The 20647-nt window shown below is 33.1% G+C and overlaps 4 protein-coding genes across 9 annotated transcripts; 2 read left to right on the top strand and 2 right to left on the bottom strand.

Annotated features, from left to right (window-relative positions):
• Positions 1–1046: 1046 nt before the first annotated feature.
• On the top strand, positions 1047–5571 carry LOC137831065 (protein kinase STUNTED). 3 transcript variants are annotated; one of them, XM_068638590.1, is made up of 12 exons: positions 1091–1174; positions 1402–1454; positions 1629–1926; positions 2014–2087; positions 2177–2271; positions 2391–2506; positions 2626–3156; positions 3578–3826; positions 3926–4077; positions 4194–4418; positions 4618–4767; positions 5117–5571. In XM_068638590.1, the coding sequence occupies exons 3-12, from the start codon at positions 1791–1793 to the stop codon at positions 5360–5362; spliced, it is 1974 nt and encodes a 657-aa protein (XP_068494691.1). In that variant the 5' UTR covers positions 1091–1174; positions 1402–1454; positions 1629–1790; the 3' UTR covers positions 5363–5571. The 3 variants fall into 3 exon arrangements, with proteins under 3 accessions (XP_068494700.1, XP_068494691.1, XP_068494684.1); XM_068638599.1 differs by lacking the exon at positions 1402–1454 and having other exon boundaries at positions 1047–1174; XM_068638583.1 differs by lacking the exon at positions 1091–1174 and having other exon boundaries at positions 1211–1454.
• Positions 5572–7836: 2265 nt separating this feature from the next.
• Positions 7837–10694, top strand: LOC137831090 (basic leucine zipper 23-like). 4 transcript variants are annotated; one of them, XR_011084335.1, is made up of 5 exons: positions 7837–8063; positions 8195–8988; positions 9686–9749; positions 10155–10209; positions 10349–10694. XR_011084335.1 is itself a non-coding variant. In XM_068638639.1 (4 exons), the coding sequence occupies exons 2-3, from the start codon at positions 8220–8222 to the stop codon at positions 9712–9714; spliced, it is 798 nt and encodes a 265-aa protein (XP_068494740.1). In that variant the 5' UTR covers positions 7837–8063; positions 8195–8219; the 3' UTR covers positions 9715–9749; positions 10349–10694. The 4 variants fall into 4 exon arrangements, 3 of the variants coding, with proteins under 3 accessions (XP_068494740.1, XP_068494732.1, XP_068494722.1); XM_068638639.1 differs by lacking the exon at positions 10155–10209; XM_068638631.1 differs by lacking the exon at positions 10349–10694 and having other exon boundaries at positions 10155–10282.
• Positions 10695–11108: 414 nt separating this feature from the next.
• On the bottom strand, positions 11109–14192 carry LOC137831082 (WD-40 repeat-containing protein MSI2-like). Its single transcript, XM_068638612.1, has 6 exons — positions 13851–14192; positions 13442–13753; positions 13207–13350; positions 12605–12729; positions 12300–12395; positions 11109–11622 (listed from the first exon to the last, which is right to left on the bottom strand). Exons 1-6 carry the CDS (start codon positions 14151–14153, stop codon positions 11400–11402), a joined length of 1203 nt encoding a protein of 400 aa, XP_068494713.1. The 5' UTR covers positions 14154–14192; the 3' UTR covers positions 11109–11399.
• A 2701-nt stretch (positions 14193–16893) lies between these two features.
• On the bottom strand, positions 16894–17995 carry LOC137818489 (heavy metal-associated isoprenylated plant protein 26-like). The gene is made up of 2 exons (XM_068621949.1): positions 17574–17995; positions 16894–17501 (listed from the first exon to the last, which is right to left on the bottom strand). Exons 1-2 carry the CDS (start codon positions 17655–17657, stop codon positions 17115–17117), a joined length of 471 nt encoding a protein of 156 aa, XP_068478050.1. The 5' UTR covers positions 17658–17995; the 3' UTR covers positions 16894–17114.
• Positions 17996–20647: the final 2652 nt, after the last annotated feature.

Raw genomic sequence — 20647 nt, forward strand, 5'->3', positions numbered from 1 at the left:
TTATCTCCTTTGGACGATATTAATTATTACATAATTATGAATCATCTTTCTTTACCAATTATGTCATGAGAAGAAGTGATGATTAGGTATTCATGTTAAATCATCCTAACTCCTTAGAAAATAGAATGGAATATTTTTTTTTTATTTCAGTATTTTTGTTATAGAAAATTATTTTTTTACCAAATACTCTACTTCTTTTTATAATATTCATTATTAATAAAATATTTTTTTCTCTTTTTAAACAAAAATATCACATTCTTTTCTAAATCTTTATTGAAAAAATTATTATTTTCATAAATAGAGTATCTTGGTCTTGTTTACTTATTTTTTATACTTTATTCTATATTTTAATGTTATTTTAAATAATATATATAACTAGGTTCATAAATATTAAATGACTAATAATTATTGTGAACTCATTAGTCATTTAATAAATATGTAGATAGCTAAGTTCATAAATATTAAATGACTAATAATTTGAATTGCTTATTAGTATTTATGATTTGAAATGTAATTGTTATTAACTTTTTTATAACTTATCCTTTATTAATATATATATATATATATATATTTATTTTAGGATATGTTATGTACATATTTTCCATTGTAATTATTCTGAATTTTGTAAATTTTTCCTAATACAAAATATTATAAATTTACAGAGTGTCTCTTTAACTAAGGATTTAACCATATATTTCTATCAAATGTTATTTACAAAAACATTTTCGTAATAGATTAAACTTGAGAATATTATATAAGAAAAAAAATAGAAAATAGTTTTTGTTAGACAATATTTACGGTTATGATGATAAATTTTCCTTTTCTTTTTTTAATATGAAAATAAACTATTCTTTGATGTTTGTTTGTTACATTGAAAATACAAAAAAAAATAGACAATACTAAAAATTACATACTTCGTTTTGGTTTAGGAATTTCTCAGGATATAATAAATAGCTTTTAAAATATAATTAATAAAACTGATTATTGAGGTTTATGATTTTAGATGTTGAAAAGTATTTAATTTTTGTTGCGTAAATACATTTTCTATTCCAGTTTGCTAACATCTACGGCGCAATAATCGTGGAACAGTGTTTGATCTTCATCGGACCAAGTAACAGAACCGGATATTAAGGGTTTCCCGCGAAAACTCCTTTTTAGGACTAAAATTTTTCAGGTGCATATATCATCGTTCCTTAAAACACAACCTTTTATCCGTACTTTTCGCATCATTGTTTTTTCCTTAGCAACACCCTCTGAATCTTTTACTGCTTCTTTCCAATTTTATGAACCCCTTTCGTTCAAGAACACTTTTTTCCACATCTCAATCATCTGCATGTCTCTTCTTTCATTCCATTCTTCCACAATACCTAAATGCACATTCATTCGTCTTTGAAATTTTAGGTGGAGTTGGTAATCCAGTTAAAATAAACATGGCTGCTTACAACAATATTTAGGTACACAGTTTTTTCGCCTAATCTTGTTTTGTCCCACATATTTTTAATGCCATCTTCTTGTTTTACGAGGATATTATATTAATTCTGAGTCATGTGGTTTTGAATGTTTTATTCTTCTTCTCTCTCGCCATAGATTTAAATATTTTTTTAATGGGGCGCCGTCTTTGTCAATAGGTGCTGCTATTTAATATTCAACTCTGGTATATGCTGGTGTGCCAAGGTTTGATCATCAGGTTGAAGTCCCAACCATGAAAGTAACAGTTGCTCTGTTTTGGAGAGGATGAGATGGTTCACTCAACAAGGAAGGTGAGGTGATTGATGTAAAGGCAAAACGCAATGGCAGTTGAAAAGAGGTTTGTTTTGGTTGGGATTAGAATTGATTGCCATTGTAGACAGCTTCTCAACTGGGCCCTTGTCAAAGTTGCTGAACCAGGGGATTGTGTTGTAGCAATCCATGTTGTTAAAAATCCAGGTAAAAAACTTCAAAGCTTCCACGCATGTTATAGCATATATATTTTTTTTCACGCATGAAGTTGTTGAAAAGGTTAATTTAATGCAGATCATGTTTCCAAAAGCAATAATCTGATAGATGACTATTTAGAAGTTTATGAAGGGCTATGTGGTGTTAAGAAGGTACATGGACTTTTCTGTACTTTTTTCCCTTTCTTTCACGTTGTTGGTAAATGTCATAGATTTTATTGACGGGCATGGTTGGATTTCAGGTAGATCTCAGTGGTCAAATCTTCTATGGAAGATCCGTTCGAAACATTCTTGTTAGAGAAGCAAAAAAACATGATGCTCTGGCTCTAGTGGTAGGGTATGTGGAGATTAAAGAAGAAAATAAAATCTGTGATATTTCTTGTTATGAGTTTAGTTTATCTGACTTCATATGCCTTCTCTGATTGGTTAAAAGACTAAAACAGATTTCAATTGCAGGGGTCGAGCTGGCTTAGCTAAATATTGCGCCAAACAACTACCACTCACCACCAATGTTCTAGCCATCCAAGGCTCAAGGATTGTCTATAGGAATTGCACCAACGAACAACAACCAGGTTCACATATGTGCTCCAATAACTTTCTTTCATAGAGCAAACCATGGTTTTGTCTCAAAAGAATACCATAAGTCAGTGAAAAAGCGAAATAGAATGAAGATTGTTTCCTCTTGTGGCAGGTGGTCTTATAATGGATCCAAGACCAAGCTTAAAAACCATAGGAAAAAACTTGAGTGACAAAGTAAACCAGTCTACATTTGGTGACTCCACCCTGGAGATTGAGAAATCAGCAACCAAAAATTCCTTAGAATTGAAGGAAGAAGCATTTAACGGAGTGGGAAAGGCCAAGTCAAGGTCAATATCCATGTTTGCAGGTGATTCAGCTGAGCAGAAGAAGCTCGGGTGGCCTCTACTCCGAGGAGCCAACTCGGGAACGTCACAAACCCATAATGCAAGGGATATGCCAGTAGTACAATGGGTAATGACCTTACCAGATCGTTCACCGTGTAAAAGTCCCTGGTCTTCTTCCTCTGAGGAAAATCCATTTGAAAGGAGCATCAGCGATATTGATGATGAGAGCTCCAAATTTTCTTCAGCTCCATCTGTTGAGCTACCAAATGGCCTAGAGGAGATGCTACGCGTAAATTCAATCGACTGCAAATGGTTCAGCCTTGAAGTTCTGCAGTCTTGCACTAGACAATTTTCTTCAGGTTGGACCACTATTGCTTACAATACTAATTGTTACCATTTCTTTTGTTTCTAAATAAATAAAATATAATTATATAACTTTGTATTCGTGTTGGAGATCCACATCAACTAGTGATTAAAGCATTTCATAGTATATAAGTGAGTTTAAATCTATAAGTTAGTTTTATGAGGTTGAGTTAGGCTTAAAGTTCACTTTTTAATATGATATCAAAGTTCTTTTTGAGTCTATCCTAGCGAGTTTGTTGAACTTATCATGTTACCCACTATCGGACTGTTATCAGGTCACTCATAATATATTATTTCACACACAAGTTGTCACTTTCGACGTGAGAGGGGTGCATTGAAGATCTTACATCAACTAGAGATTAGAATATTTCATAGGTTGAGTTAGGCTAAGTCCACTTCTTAATAATTTCATTGCAGAAAACTTGGTTGGAAAAGGAGGGAGCAATCGTGTGTACAAAGGAGTCCTGCCTGATGGAAAGCCTGTGGCAGTTAAAGTATTGCATTCATCAAAAGAAGCCTGGAAAGATTTTGCCCTTGAGGTGGAAATAATATCCCCATTGAGGCACAAAAACATTACCCCTCTACTTGGGATTTGCACAGAGAACAATACTTTAATCTCAGTTTATGATTATTTGCCCCAGGGCAGCTTAGAGGAAAATCTGCATGGTAAAGTTTCTATCTATTTTTTGTTTTACTTTTCATCCATCATTTCAATTGTTGGAAGATGTAAATGATGCTGATATGAATTTGAAAATGGATATATAGGAAAGAGCAAATTGTCATGGGAAATGAGATTTAATGTGGCAGTTAGGATCGCTGAAGCCCTCGATTACATACACAGGGAAGCTTTGAAGCCTGTTATACATAGAGATGTCAAGTCTTCTAACATTCTTCTTACCCAAGGGTTTGAACCTCTGGTAATCACAAGTTTTGAGACTACTACTATTGAAAAGAACATGTAGTACTATTAGTATTCAATTGAAGTAACATTTTTTGAGAAATTCATTGTCACCCACGATTGTCCTTGATGCAGTTATCTGATTTCGGACTTGCAACATGGGGACCAACAACTTCATCCTTTTTGACTCAAGATGTAGTAGGAACATTTGGTTATCTTGCTCCTGAATACTTCATGTATGGAAAGGTCAGTGACAAGATAGATGTTTATGCCTTTGGTATAGTTCTACTTGAACTAATATCAGGAAGGGAACCAATCAGCTCAGCAGCTTGCAAAGGACAGGAGAGCTTGATCGTGTGGGTAAGACCTACCCCCATTTACAATAATGGATTTTAACTTCCCTTAATCGTATAAAAAAAATGTAAGAATGGAAAGAGAAGCATAAAAGAAGATAAATGATTTGACTCAAAAAAAGAATTGTTGAAAAGTATAGCCACTCAAAGTATATATCTTGATAGTTTATAAATCTGAGAATCATAAACAACTATTTCATTTTCAGGCAAAACCAATAATAGATAGTGGGGACATTAAAGGCTTATTGGACCCAGAATTAGAAGGGAAATATGATGAGGTACAATTGCAGAGAATGGTTATGGCAGCATCTTTATGCATCACACGGGCTGCTCGACTTCGTCCTAAACTGAATCAGGTAATACCAAATCACACCCAAGTTGTCATGTTCTTAATGAAAATCACATTTTCAATTGAGGTGTGAAAAAGAGAGAAGCTTTTTGAGAAAAATGAAACCGAATCACTTTAGAAAAGTGATTTAATTAACTGAACTGTTTTTATAAAGTTCATTCTGGTTTTTTAAATTGAACTGTGCATTAGTATGACAGGTTAAAAAAAACATTCATTTTGAAAAAAGACCAAACCAATTCACTTTAAAAATGGCTTGATTCGATTTTCATGGAGGGCTATATTAGTTTTTAGTTATGGGGATATTATGCTCTTGGAAAAAATATATGCTTTTTGATCTTAAACTTTGTGGTGTACAGATACTGAAGATCCTAAAAGGGGATGAGAAAGTTGAATATTTGCTGAACTCGCATGGGAACAATGAGGAGGATTCAGAAAATGGAGAAAACATTGATGATGAAGTGTATCCAAGTTCAAGTGCAGAGTTACACCTGAGTCTTGCTTTACTTGGTGTGGACGAAGACAATACGTCACAAACTAGCACTGAGCTCAGCTATAGTGAGCACTTGAAAGAACAATGGAGCAGGTCATCAAGTTTCAATTAGTTTTGTTGAATTCTAAGTTCCTAACTCTTGTACTTGTCATTAGTTTATGGATGTACAGTTACGTTAAAAAAAGCACAGAACACTAAGGATCAGCACCCTTGATGAGGTGGTTTGTAGATGTAGAATGGCGATTTTTGTTTTGAATTTATCCCGAGAATAATGTAATAAATTTTGGTTTTATGAATGCATCTTAGGTAATGGTTGAAATATGCTATGATTATTGTGCTTGTTCAGTTATATATGCTTTGACCGAAACCGACCTTAGTTCATAATATATATAAATTTCAGCCAACCATACCTTATGTGATATGATCATTATGTTTGAAATTTCAACTAACAAGAGTATGACAGAGAATCCGAAACAAATTAATCTCTCACTCCTAACCAATCAAGGTTTGATTTCTCTTTATTTACGAATAATTTTAAATATTATATATTTTATTATTACTATATCTTAATACACACCTCATTTTTAGGTAATAAGTTGTCCCTTATCGATGGAAAACGCTCTAACGATAGATTTCTTTGGATGAAAGATGAAGGAAAATTGAGAAGCAAAAACATTCTTGAAAATTCAAGAGGAGTTTCAATAGATTGAAGTATACTTAGAAATTTATGAGAATTTAGGGTTTAGTGTTTAAGATTTAGGGTAGGTAAGTTAAGTTTTGAAGAAGACTAACCTAAAGATGACTGAAGAAAATAGAATGACAAAAAATAGATATCATTTTAGTACTAATTTTAAGTTAAAAATGACAAAAGATGAGCTCTCATATTTATAGGAGACTTGTCATCTCATATTTCATGCTTATAATACTCTTAAATGAGAGGTTGATAAATGTTATTTATTAATTGATACGGATTCATCTGATTAATAAAGAGTGGTGTGAAAGTTCATATTTTTCATGCCACATTTTTTCATAGTAAAGTTAAATTATACATAAATTAATTTATAAAACCTCTTTTTAAAATTTCAAAGAGGTTTCTTAACTTCTATTTATTTTCTTATCATGCTGATATAAAAACTTATTTTCTTATTATAAAAGAGTTTCCTTGTGATGAAACTTATGTAATTTATTATTATTATTATTTTTGTTTGAAAAGTGCTTCTAGAAAAACTAATTTAAATAAATCTTAGATATACGTTTAAAAAATAATTTTAAAACATTATGCAAAAAATTATACAAATTAATATATATATATATATATATATATATATATATTAAGTTTAACTTACGAAAATAATATTTTATTTCATTTTCAAATCTCTTAAAAATATTTCCACTGAAGTTAATCCAAACACATATATTCTTATTTCTTCCTTTACGGTTTCATTTTCATCACACGCAAAACTCTTAAATTACTACCAGAAACTTCAAATGTCAACGATGGAACATCGTCATTGAAAAGAATATTTGAAAACAACGATAAGAAAAAAATGTTGATGACAACAAATTATTTCGTCACCGAAAAAATAATATAAGAATTTAATTAAAATGAGAAAATAAAAAAGTCGATATAAAATTACATATGATTAAAATAAATTAAAACATGAACAAAACTTAAAAGTTAATAATTTTTAGGTAAAACCAATGTACTAATAATGCGAGTATGATATTCTGGCCAATGTATTTGAAAGGGATTGAAAGCGAAAGTAAAAGAGAAAATACGCTAAAGTCAAAATACTTTTGATGTTTTGATTTTGTAATTTCCAATTTTAATTTATTCACGTTTTTACTTGTCCTGCTTTATCTTATTTTTCTATTAAAAAATAATTAAATTTTGTAGGATAATCATTGCATCTAAATTATTATTATTTTAAAAATTTAAAACTCTGAAACGTATTTGTTCTTAAAAATTGTTTTAATGGATTAAAAAAGAAATGTGCTTTTAAATTATTATGAAAATATATTGGAAAAAAAAAATTGAAATGTAATTTATAAAATAATTTAAAGAAACAAAACAAAATCATGGTCATAACTTCATAAGTGATGGAATCATTAGCGTAATCGTGGGTGCGAGGTACTGTGTGGAATCTACACACATGAAGATATGTTAGTGGAAAAGGAATATAGGTATTTGTTGGTGGAAAACAAGGTAATAGATAAGAATCTTAAGTAGATTAAATTAAAGTAACCTCGATTATTTTAGTCCAAGATTGAGGATTAAGTTTGAAATGGTGTTCAATTAAAACAAAGAATAAAAACTAAACAGAAAAAGTTTTACATAATCACGTTCTCATAACATCATAAGATTCCTTCTGTCTCGTATAAATAAATGTTAAAAAGGAAACTAACAATAGTATTAGTGAGTATTTTTTGCTGTTTTTAATTATTTTAAAAACACTTGACTAAATTGATTGATTATTATATTTTCATCGCCTAAAAACTAGTCATTTTTTAACGGTATAAATTGATATAACTGTTCTTCTTAATTCTTAAAAAAAAAATTAAATTGGGAAAAAAGAAGAGAATTTTATTATTATGATATTTAGGAGGCATTAATCTGAAATAGGGTTTGGAAGAGAGAGAGAGAGAGAGGGGAAGAGGCAGGTACCAATTATTTATTGTTCTAAGAATCTGAATTTACAGTGAGAGGGTAATAGGTATAAATTTGAAGCCATTGAAATTGCAGAGAGAGAGAGAGAGAAAAGCGACAAAGAAAAAGTGGAGGGTGGAATCTGTGAAGCTATCGCTTCTTCCTGGTACGTCCATTTTTGCTTTTTCTTTCTGTTCCCAAATCCTGTTAGGTTTTCCGCACAATTCGATTTAATCCTGCGTATGCACAATTCCAAGTTCAGTTCAATTCAATTGAAATAGCACATTTTTTTATTAGGTCTGATTTGGGGATTAGAGTTGAAATGGACGACGGCGAGCTTGATTTCTCGACGCATGAAGTGTTTTCGAGTCCGAACATGGGGGAGCTTCCAAGCAGTGGTTCCATGGACAGTTTTTTCGACGAGCTTCTCAAGGACACGCACGCCTGCACGCACACCCACACATGCAACCCTCCCGGGCCCGATTTTTCGCACACTCATACATGCTACCACGTGCACACCAAAATCGTGCCTGCACCTGCTGAGGACCAGGTGGCCACCGATGACACTGCGGAGTCCGCGGAGAAGAAGTCGAAGAAGCGGCCCCTTGGGAACAAAGAGGCGGTTCGGAAGTATCGGGAGAAGAAGAAGGCTCGCGCGGCCTCACTGGAGGACGAGGTTGTGAAATTGAGGGCTCTCAACCAGCATTTGATGAAGAAGTTGCAGAGCCAGGCTGGTTTGGAAGCTGAAATCGCGAGGCTGAAGTGCTTGCTGGTGGACATAAGGGGCCGGATTGAAGGGGAAATTGGGTCCTTTCCGTATCAGAAATCGCCGAACGCGAACCCTCCGGCGGTTAACCTGCCTGGTTCTTATGTGATGAACCCTTGCAACATGCAGTGTGATGATAGGGTGTATTGCGGAGCTGATGGGAGGATCGTGGAGAATGTGTCGTTAGATGGGGAAGAGTTTGGTGGTTGTGAATTTGAGAACTTGCAGTGTCTAGCAAACCAGAATTTGGGGCTCAAGGAGCTTCGTGCATGTGGAGCTGGACAGGCAGGGTCTAATGTAAATTCTTCTGCGTCAAAAAGAAAAGGTTGGACTGCGTCACATGCACTGTCTTATACTAGGGATTAAATATTTGATTTGTTGCTTAATTTGTGTTTATTCTTATTTATATTTGAATTGATGGCTGATGGTATGATCTATTAGAATAGAAAATTTGAGAGAATGAAAGAAAGGATATTGAGATTTGAGCATTTAGAGTGAAAGCATTGGAGACGCACTGCATTTTTTTTTCTGTGAGTGATGCATTGTTGGGAATTCTGATTTCGGATGGTCACGCCGAAACAACCTTTTTGTTTTTATTTGGTATTGTGTTTGTTTGTTAAGATTCGTTGTTGTTGCACTCATATTTAGGGCTGAATAAATTTTGGATAGGATTATAATTAGCTTCTATGATAGTGCCAGGTTTTGCAAGGGTAGTTATTTATTACTATTTACTAAGTATTAGAGATCTTGTAAGATGTTGTAAGTGAACTAAAATTCGCCCATATGCACGCATGAGTTAGCAAATGATGCCATATTATTATGACTAGATCTCCATCCGGAAGATTAAGCAACTGAAATTTAAAGATTCAAAATACCAAATTATTTCATTGAGTATTTCTTAGACTCTACCAAGAGTGTTGAAACTAGATTTTTTTTTTTCAGTTTTGTTATTTAAATCTGTTTCTCCCCGTTTCCCAATGAATTCTCGAGTCCAGTATGATAACTTCGATGTTTATTTTTAGGGGGATCTCGTGCAGCAACAGCCAGTTGAAGACTTGTAGAATGGTGGTTTTCATCCTTGCCATGGTAATATCTCCTTCCAATATCTCGTTACCAGTTGCAGCATCAGCTATCCGTCAAGTCATTTTTTAAAATCATTCTCTTTTTGACCCTCTGCTGCATTATCGTGGTTCGAATGGCTGTTCTACTATGGAAGATTCGTCATAAATCAATGTTTCTTCTAAAAGATTATAGTTGATCTGTAGACAGCATAGCTTATGGCTGAGACAGATTTGGTTCTTCTCTACCCAATGAATTTTCCTGTTTTTTAATGCATGGAACTAGTTAAATTTTCATCATAAATGTTTCTATGCTCAGTTACTTTTACATTTGTCAGTATGTGAGTATTTGTTGCTTTGTTCAACAATAAGAGGACTTTTAGTGGCGATTCATGTTTTCTAAATTCGCAAGTTTTTCCTTGCTGGATTACAGAACTTAGGGCAGATGGTGGTGTGTTTCATCTTTCGGTACTTAGTGCTGTGGACAGGTGAGACACCAATGTCACTTTGTGTAATATAAAATCTTGTGTGGGTGAAATAATAAATTTGGCTTGTTTGGTTGCCGGCGTTGTTCTTTTTCAATTTTTGTTTATCTTTATAATATGAGAGGTTTACTTCTGTGTTTAGCATTTGTACTGGACAAGCGTTGGCTAATATGTATCCAGAAGGAACTGTAGTCCTCTAACTGAAGATTTTGCATGTGGGCTTGTCTTCTACAAGTTAAGACATACAAGTTACTTGTTTTGTATTTGAGAACGCAAGTAGCTGTAGCTGATTCAATGATGGGAAGCATATCTGCCTTTCTGCACTTAGAGAACAAGTCTTCACTGGATTTTGGTAATTAAAAAGGCCCTTCGTGACCTCTTTTTGGCATGAGATGATTAATAAAACATCACATCATTGTATCTTCTACTTCGATTGTCATTTCTGGACAAAATTTATCATAATTAACCTCGCATTAGTTTCTCGTTCATCGTATTATATACCACATACATCAGGATTTCAAGACAAAAAAACAAAATTTGTTTAAGTGCTTTAAATGTGAGTAATATGATGAAAACTTGTGTTAATTCATCTGTTAATAATAAACTTATGTTTTTACTTCCTGCGAGTTCTGTTATTAGTTCTCATAAAAGAAGTTCATAGTTCTTCATTTCTGTAGACGTTTTAAATACTTTTAAATGTGTCAATTTGGGTTAGAGTTATTGCATTATTAATTGTTTTTAAAGTGCATAATAGGATTTAAACGAAAGGCTCTCTCTAAGAAAAAGGCAATAATATATATTGCATTCCTCTCTCTGAAAAGTTTCAAAAAGATAAGGTTGATGGTGTAGCTTTTACCTTTCCAATAACAAGGAAGGAAACGGTGCTATAATGTTACAACATGTGGAAAAGCAACGCCTCTACCATTTTTCTATTGAACCCATAAAACTTCGTTGTTCTAGTTTGTTGTATACAATAGTATGCAATTTGCTGGCGTGAGAATAATCGCATGAGTGCGCAGTAGTCATCATGAGGATTTTCATACGCGCTTCCGAGAATTCATGTTTGACAAAGATACATGTTTTCTTCAGTGTTTTAGGACATTCACAAAAAACCGACAGGCGATTGTAGTAAAAATCGAATAGTAAAAGATTCCACTAAAACAACACAAAGCATTTGATCATATGCTGGTTAGTTAATCACTGGCCGTCCACATGTTGTCATCGTCTCCATCATTGTAAATGCTCTCTCCCATTTGCCATACATGGAAAGAATTGTCCTCAGCTACACTTGAGATAACCCATGGCTGATTTATGTTCCATGAAAAATCTGATATTTTCGCTTTGTGACCCCCGTGAGAGAAGAGTAGTTCAGGAGGGCCACCCTCACCATCTCCCTCTATCTGCTCATCTCCGACCCTGAGCCAACATGAAAGTAAAGCGACAAGGGAATATTTAAACTCATGTTTGTAATTATTATGCCTTTATAAAGTTTGCAGTTTGCAACCAAATAACCCTAATCGTAGCAATTAGAAGAACTAAGATCCATGATATGAATCATATGATTGAATATGAGATGCTTACTAATTGGATTTGTATTATAAGATGAAACTGTGGTGACTTTTTGAATCTTATACAATTCATAATGTATCGGTACGATTTCGTAACATGATTATGAATCAAGTGATTCAACGATTTAATACTCTTTTTTTTTTCTATTTTTCACTTTTCTTTCACCAGATTCCGTAAAAGAAAATGATAAGTTTGTGTAAAAAGAAAGAACCTACGTTGTTAATAAAAAGGAATTAAAAGAACACTTCTAAACTTAAGTTATTTTTATGCACTCAATTTGGCTTTTCATTGCATTGTTTCATTCTTGTAAATAAAGGCTTCACACAATCCAATATAACTGATCCTTTTGGTTTTAAGAGATAGGGTTAAGTGGGTTTATCTATTTCCAGTTCAAAAGCATTACATTTAACCCTACCATCTATTCAAAAATTAACCAGGCAATTATTGATTTGGTAACCTTGAGAAAATTGCTTCCTAGCAACATATGTCAGTAAAGAAAAAGAAACAAAGCACTCTGCCCTTACCTATTAAGGTCCCAAACCATCAGCCGTCTGTCAGCGCCAGATGATGCCAACACAGTCTCGTGATTAGGATCCCACTCAACCTGGAATACTTCATCGCTATGCACATTAAAAACAAAAATCAGTGAGTAAAGAACATTCGAACCTTCTAAACTAACGACTAATCCGTCATCATATTGAAATTATATCAACAAAAAACAATAATTTTACCTATGGATCAAGCCATTGTTTATTTTTTACTATGATGCTAATAGTAGATTAGGTGTAGTATTAAGGAAAATACACAGGATGGTAGACTAACGACGCACCTGTGGCTACTTAAAACATGTAGTGGAATTTCCAGCTTCCGAGTATCAAAGAGACCAACAGTTGTATCTGAAGATGCTGTGGCCAAAATCCATTCATTATATGGACTAAATGAAAGAAAGTTAACCTGATTCAAACAAAAAACAGATACAAGTTACAAACAAATACTATTCGGTCAAGAAAGCAACAAGAGTCAGAGACTTTGGGACCATATTTCAGTTTAACACAATGATGACAATTAAACAACAACAACAAAAAGGAACATAAACATACTGCACAAAAAACAGTGTGCTACAACGGTCCAAAAGAATCAGCAGTTTTTAGCAATGTCATTATACACACAGCCGTAATGTGGTGATTCTCATAACCTGAGGCTCTGAGTAACAATGCCGTTCAGTTAAATCCAGGACTTCCTGACTTTGGCGACCTTTAAAATAGTAAGTGTCTCTCTTCTCAGTTCTCACCCCAATCATTTCTTCACAACACCCTCTACCCACAAAAACAAATCAAAAGAACAGACAGAACTATCATCCACCCTTTTTCTTTATCGGAAACCGCTATAGTTCATACTACCTGCAAACAGAAGACCCTGCAAACATATTACCTCATTTTCATGTGGCTTGACTGATTGTTGGGGTTTGTTAGTCCGTAAGTCCCAAATGACCAATTTACAGTCATCTCCAACAGATCCAAACAGATTCTCATCCTTCATACTCCAGGACACATCTTCAACCGCACTCTCATGACCCTGACAAGACAATCAAAAGTACAATTCAATCATCAAAGTGACAGGCAACCTAGCAAGAAAAACAATTGTCATCAATAATTCGCAACATTACCTCGTAAACATGAATTGCATCAAGCACACTCTCTTGAGAAGCAGCAGGCACATCCCACAAGCAAATCTTATGGTCATGCGAACCACTCAAAAGATACCCACTCTTAAAAGGGCTCCAAGACAAGCCATAGCCCTCTTTATCATGACCCCTTAACCTCAAATCAGGGGCAAACTCGCTCCCGCGCTGCTTGTTGAAATCAAACACATAAACCTCGGAATTACATGTCTTTGCAGCTACAATAGAAGGGTTCTGCGGCATAGAACGCGCTCGATTCACCTCCCCATCAACAGCAACCCTTTGAGAAATTTCTACCTACAAAAAACAAGAACAATAAAACTGAGAAATTCCATCGAACAGTTGGTGCCCACAAGGTAACGGTGCAAAAAGATGGGTCAGAGAAAAAACAAACCTTGGGGAGAACCAGGTGGTCAGGGTCGGTGGCAACTATGGGTTGTGAGGTGTCGATGGGGAGAGATGCGTCGGCGAGCATGAGGAAATTGGGATCGCCCTGGGCAGTGTGAGTGGCAAGGAGGAGTTTGTGGATATTGAAGGAAGGATGGAAGTGGGATTGGGGAGAGGAAGGAAGCCAGTGAACGGTGAGAGAGGGCCATTGAAGGGGCTGAGAAATGAACAAATCGTACAACAGAGGAGTGTTCTTCTTCCAAACGGAGAACTCTTCTTCGACTTCACCTTCATTGTACTCTTCCGCCATTTTTTTCTGCGCCAAAACTTCAAACCCTCGCGCGCAAATGCTACTATCGGAGGGAAACACGGCTTTAAATAGTCCACCTGTACAGTTAAGATGGGCTTGGGCTAGGCTACACAACTTCCCAGGCCCATTTTAAAGTTCGAAAAACTGAATATAAAAGTTTGAAGGCAACATCTTCCTGCACCCCTACATTTTTTTTCCTGCACCCCCACAATTTTGTTAATTCCGAAACTGATCCCCACAATTTCGGGATCTGGGAGTGTGCTACGGATTCATCAATCCGGAAGTGAATCATGTTGCATTCCGGATGAAGGGGTGTTCCGAAAGCCAAGTTTGCATAAATTATTGATTTCTGGATTGCTGAATCCAGAAGCCTAATTCCTATTACGGAATGATTTTTTTCAATTATGGATTTCTGAATCCGGAATGAATTACGAATTGGCGGATCCATAATGGTTCTTTCAATTATGAATGTTTTGCATTTTTTTATTTTGGATTAACACTATCATTCATGTACAACCGAAAGTATCAATCCGGGAGATTATCAGATGCACCAATCTGAAAATTTACTGGAAGCCCCAATCCGAAAATTTACGGACTTTCATAATCCAGAATACAAAAGAAAATAAATGTACAATTTATATAGGGACAATTTTATCTTTGCATAAGGGGTGCAGGAAGAAAAATGTAGGGGTGCATGAAGAAACTGCCATGAATAAACTATCAAAGTTAAGATAAGGGTGGGGAGCACACTGAATGGTCTTCCGAATTGTCTAGATCAGTATTACTCTCAGTTGTCAACTTAAATTATATGAAATTTGGATTGAAATGTAATTTACGTTTCGGGATCCATATACATATCTTAAATATTAAAATGAATGAAAAAACTTAAAATTATTACAATTAAATATTGAAATGAATAAAAACAATTACAGTTATTAAAATAGGTCAATCTTTCAAGATTATATAATTTAACGGTGAATAAATTATTTCATAACTCATATATTTGACTATAACTAAATTTTACTTAAAATAGTGTTAACAATTTTTTTAATTATAATCACATCAAGATATTTTTATAATTTTTAAAATATTTATCCAAATAATTTAGAAATAAAATTATGTAACATTACTAAAAATTCCTAAATCCATATATATATTATGGATCATTCCCCACTAACACCGCCAAAGAAACAAGTTTTGAACAAGTACAAAAAGTAACTATAAGGAATCATCTAAATCTCACGTCAATCCGTAAGAAACTAGTATTTGTATGTACGAAATTTATTTTAAAAATATAATGTACTTATTATATAATTTGATCCGACAAAAATAAAAGGATTTAAAATAATAATAAATAATATTATAATATAATATATGTAAAAATTTATTATTCTATAATTTTTAAAATAATAATAAAGAATATAAGTAATAATTATTATTACAATAAATGATATAAGTAGTAATAATATTATAAAAAAAAATTAAATAAAGTAACATATATTATCGTAATTTTATTATTTAAAATATATTTGTTTATTAATCAATATTGTTTTTTTATATTATTATATTTAATTTAATTTTTAGAATTCTTCATTAGACACAACGTAAGAGTTTAAAATTTAACTAAAAAATATTATATTATTAATCATAAATTTATAATATTGTTTAATCTTACTGTAACGAATCTCGGTACTCAAAATATATTTTTGACATTTTAGTAAATTAGCTACACTATTCAAAAAAAAAATTAATTTCTAATAAAATCAAACACAAAATCATAAATAAATAGTAATAAAAACAATTATAATAATAATTAAAAATACAATATAATAAAATAATTTAAACAATTAAATAATTGATTAAAAAACACTAATTTATCAATTTTTTAAGATAATATTAATAACAAATTATAACGACATTTCAGAACGGTTTTTTTTAATCAAAACATTTAAACCATGTGGAGATTTAATTACCATGTGTGTGATTATATATATTGTTTCCTCAAATTAAACCAAAAAAAACATCACTCTCTTTTTCGAAGCATATTAGTCACGATATGAGTGTGATCTTTCTTGAATATAATAAGAAAGCATCTTTCTTATTTCTTTTTTATATTATAGTTTGCCACCAATCACTTTCTATATGAAAAAATAAACCACGCTTATATACAAATCAAACCAGTACTACCATAAATAGGTAGCAATTAGTTAATGCCTATAAGATAATAAATATGTGATAAGAAAAAAAATACGTGATAAAAAAATAATATTAAATAAGTCAAAAAATAATAATATTAAATAAATCAAAGCACGTCCCGATATTACCTATAATATAAAAATCACTACATATATCCCGATATTATCTATAATATAAAAATCATTACATATATCTTTGTCAATATAGTAGACCACTACGCATATCTTGTCTATCAATCGATATCGTAGACCACTACACATTTCTTGTTAATCGATATTGTAATCTTACTACGCATATCTTGTCTATCAATCGATATCGTAGATCACTACACATTTATTATTTCTTGTTAATCGATATTGTAATCTTACTACGCATATCTATCCATCGATATCGTCACTACACATTTATTATTAATCGTACACATATCTTGTCTGTAGACATCTTATCAATCGGTACAGTAATCTATACACGACCTTAAGACCACATGTGAAATTACTTAAGAAATTAAGTAAGACCAGATCACGCGAGTATGCGAGTATGAAGATTTTAAATCAATATAGCGCTAGATTGTTGGCATTAAAACTCAAGAACAAAAAACAGAGCAATTGTTTTAACAAAACATTATGAAAAAAATGCGAACATCACTCTAATGATGCATACATTGTGCCAAAAGCATTTTAAAGTAACCTATTTTACTTTTGTCTTTTCCTTTGCTACTATGATACAATACAAGAAAAGAAAAGTAAGAAAAGACAGTTATAGACATCACATAACGACACACGCGGCGGGGTTGTCGTCGCTGAAGGCGGTGGTGTACCGGACCTCGGTGGAGCTGGCACGTGCGAGGTTAGACAGACGAGGGTCAACGTCGGCGTTTCGCACGTACCCGGAGGGCGCTTTCTTGTCGTAGACACCAGGCGCGTAAGGGTGCGCAACGACGTCGTACGGGACGTAAGGCCATAGCTCCGCTCTCTTTCCGGTACGGTGAGCGATGTGGGACACAACCTTAGAGGGTTCAACGTAGCCGGAAACAGTGACCTTGCTGGCCTTGCGATCCACCTCCACCTGAGTGACCCCTTTCATTCCCTCCACCGATTTCTTCACCTTCCTCTCGCACCCTTCACAGTCCATCTTCACTTTCACCTCCACCGTCTGATGCACACACGCATCAAACCATCAATATTTTCACTGCAAATGGATATCATATGTGATGTGATTCGTTACCTGAAATTGTTTCCGCTTCTTCTTCAGTTTGGAGCTGGTGTGGGAGCAGTCAAAGAGGTCAGAGATGTGATCCAGAGCACCCATTTTTGCTACTATCTTCTCTTTTGTCTTTTGCCTTTTCCTCTTCTGTTACTCCTTACACTCTTATTTATAGCCATGAGCATGACCTAAAACCTGGTAAATATCCGAAACAGGAGAAGGTAGAAACACGCCGACATAAAACTAACTGTCCCTCGTCGGTTGGTTTTGTCTTTCTGCCACGTGTCCAACTGCTGATTGGACAGACAGATACACGTGTCCATCACTCGGTTGATGGAAGTTTGGTCAGAAGAAGTAATGAGCAAATATGGGTATCCATCCATGCTATCTCTTTCATTTAAGACTTTCAGCTCCATTATTTGTAAAAGGAAATAAATGAAATTATCATTTACTTCATTTTAGCTACGATTTATCTAATTTTAAAATATATTTTTTTATCTATTTTAAAAAATATTAAATGAAATTATAACATTTAGTTAATTTTAGCTCCGACATTTATCTGCTTACCTCCACATCAGTGGTCCACACGCTACTACAGAATCTGATTAATTGAATATTCACTTAAAAACTGTGTTTATTAATTATTTAATATGTATTCCGTGTGTTCAGGGTGATGACTCGTGATTTAACTTGTTGTTAGTGTTTTCCAAGGATTTGGTATTTCAACATATTCCCTTCTTCTCAGTTATTTGTGGTGGTAAACAAATGTTTAATGTGCTTTCAATTTGATTTTGATCGTTACATGAACCCTGGCCGACCGAGAAGTTGACGTGGCTCGGTTTTTTTATGTTGATCGAAATATTTAGGGAGAGTCTGGTCGACCGACATATATAACTATTAAGGTTCGTGAAACTAAATTATTATTAAAAATTAGGTAATGTAACTATAAGTGTAATTCATTTCACTAATCAGGTTCAATAAGGTAAGCTCATTAAAATAATACAAATAACACACATTTCAAGGAACAAGGTACATCATTATTATTGTACACCTATCCGAGTGCCGAACACCCTCTTTACTGACTTGAACGTCGGAGTGTCTTCTGCAGGTACCTCTCCATTTGACATTCACCCAAGACTGACAGTCGAATGAGCAACTCGAAGTCAAGAAAGATTCAAACAAAATCCTAACAGTCTGCTCAAAGGAAGAAAGAAGACGAAGACTTCAATAATTCTATAGGTTCATCTCCCTGACACAAACACTACAATTTCGTATTAAATATTTTGTGATTTAATATATATAGCCCATGACTCTTTGATTGATATATTTTATGGGCACATAGCTCCGGAGACTTTTGTCCATGTGAAACCAATAATACTTTTAACGTTCATGCACATCATTAACAATAAAATGTATATATATTGCTGTCTAGGAATTTTTGGATGCCATGATAAAACAAATTAATTAACAAGTAAACGTGAGGAATTAGATTCGGTGAGATAAGTAAAGTTAAAGACCAAACAATTTATTAATTTATTTTGCTTAACCTGTCACGTTCTTATTCTATCTGTACAAGTAAATCTCCCCGTGTGAACATAAGACTAAAATTATGAGATGTGTAAAGATACTAAAATATCCAAACAAATAAACAAAACTTTGATGGACCAATCTATCTGTTCCTCCATGTTTCTATTCAATAATCCATTTCTGTTTGGATTATTGAGCTAAAGTCTACTGTGTGATCATGTTTCGCCAAGTCCAATAAGATTAAGACAGTTGTTTATTAAATAATCACATCAAATTTTTGTCTGACATGATGGGATACATGTGGTGACTGAGGCATAATATGTAGACAAAATGCTTTACTTTTATAAAATAAATAAACACATTATCCCTTCACTTCTCTCATATTATAGAGTCTTCTTAAACTTAATCTTTCATTTTGTGAAAATGTTTTTACTAAACTCCTTTTAAAACAAAAGTCCATGTCAAATTATAAAATAATTACCTTTTCTAATACTGTGAAAACATGTTTTATATACATAAAAAAACATATTTTTTATTATTTTACGGGGTTTCTGTTAACAACAGAAAGGAAGTTTCTATTGTGAAAAGCGAGACGAGACAAATAATACCTATCTGTTGGGAGGTTTAAATAGCAATGAGGGGGTGCTCATATGAACTATCTTAATTAACCTTTCTTCGACTTTACGCCCATGTTAGTGGGCCTCAATTTGATTACTCCGAGCACAGGAAGGATTTGCTAGGAGATATTATACTCAAGCCTGTTATGCAGTACATTGGGCCATGCCTATTCATTTGAAAATTAAATTGGGGTTTTTCTTCCTGCACCTCAACAGTTTTTTACAGCACCTCATTCTTCTTAAAATATCAAACATACCCTGTTTTTGATTGATTTTTTTTATTTATTTCGAAAATACCTTTTAGATTATAGAATTAGAATACATATATTTTATTATTATTTTGGATTTAGAATTTAGAATATGTTTTTTAAAAAAATATTGTAAAATCCAAAATTTATTTTTTAAAAATAAAATAGTCTTTTGGTTTTACTAATATAGTGCTAAAAAATAGTAAAAAATATACAGAAAGAAAACGCTTATAATTGTACTTATTTCATGGAAGAATAATGGGCTCCGACTGAAGAAACAAAAGCCTAAATTAATGTTATTACCAAAGTAAAGTTGAATTAATGTACTGGATTACCTAATAATTTGGGTTTGAATGTGTTGATAAAAGATACACAGTAAAAAATATTCCTACAAACATAAACATCGAAATACATTTGTTTTTCACCTAAAATGTATAATCATTACTAGCTTATTTAGTTACACGTTGATCCACAGTACTGAATTTTTTTAAAAAAATAACTGTATGTTTTGATTAAGTGATATGCTCTCCATTTTTTCCTCACTTCAGAAAATTTATAAACACAAATTTGAGTCAAAGTATCAGTGATCTGAATTTGATACAAAAAAGCATTATATTATAACATGGTATAAGTTCAAATGTCTGTTTTTCAAAGGCATTGATAAAATAAATTCTGTCTGCACAATACTAATCAGAAGTATCTT

The sequence above is a fragment of the Phaseolus vulgaris genome, chromosome 11, assembly GCF_000499845.2.
Source record: "Phaseolus vulgaris cultivar G19833 chromosome 11, P. vulgaris v2.0, whole genome shotgun sequence".
Classification (NCBI taxonomy): domain Eukaryota; kingdom Viridiplantae; phylum Streptophyta; class Magnoliopsida; order Fabales; family Fabaceae; genus Phaseolus; species Phaseolus vulgaris.

Bases quoted from the DNA above. Each gene is read 5' to 3' on its own strand.
- LOC137831065 (XM_068638599.1), top strand. From the start codon at position 1,791: ATGGCAGTTGAAAAGAGGTTTGTTTTGGTTGGGATTAGAATTGATTGC. The intron at 2,088-2,176 runs GTACATGGACTT...GTTGGATTTCAG, and splicing joins GGCTATGTGGTGTTAAGAAG to GTAGATCTCAGTGGTCAAAT. The intron at 2,507-2,625 runs GTTCACATATGT...CTCTTGTGGCAG, and splicing joins CACCAACGAACAACAACCAG to GTGGTCTTATAATGGATCCA.
- LOC137818489 (XM_068621949.1), bottom strand. From the start codon at position 17,657: ATGGGTGCTCTGGATCACATCTCTGACCTCTTTGACTGCTCCCACACC. The intron at 17,502-17,573 runs GTAACGAATCAC...TGTGTGCATCAG, and splicing joins AGAAGCGGAAACAATTTCAG to ACGGTGGAGGTGAAAGTGAA.
- LOC137831082 (XM_068638612.1), bottom strand. From the start codon at position 14,153: ATGGCGGAAGAGTACAATGAAGGTGAAGTCGAAGAAGAGTTCTCCGTT. The intron at 13,351-13,441 runs GTAATGTTGCGA...TTGTCTTGTCAG, and splicing joins ATGCAATTCATGTTTACGAG to GGTCATGAGAGTGCGGTTGA. The intron at 12,730-13,206 runs GTAATATGTTTG...TGTTTGAATCAG, and splicing joins TCAAGCCACATGAAAATGAG to GTTAACTTTCTTTCATTTAG.
- LOC137831090 (XM_068638639.1), top strand. From the start codon at position 8,220: ATGGACGACGGCGAGCTTGATTTCTCGACGCATGAAGTGTTTTCGAGT. The intron at 8,989-9,685 runs GTTGGACTGCGT...GTTTATTTTTAG, and splicing joins TTCTGCGTCAAAAAGAAAAG to GGGGATCTCGTGCAGCAACA.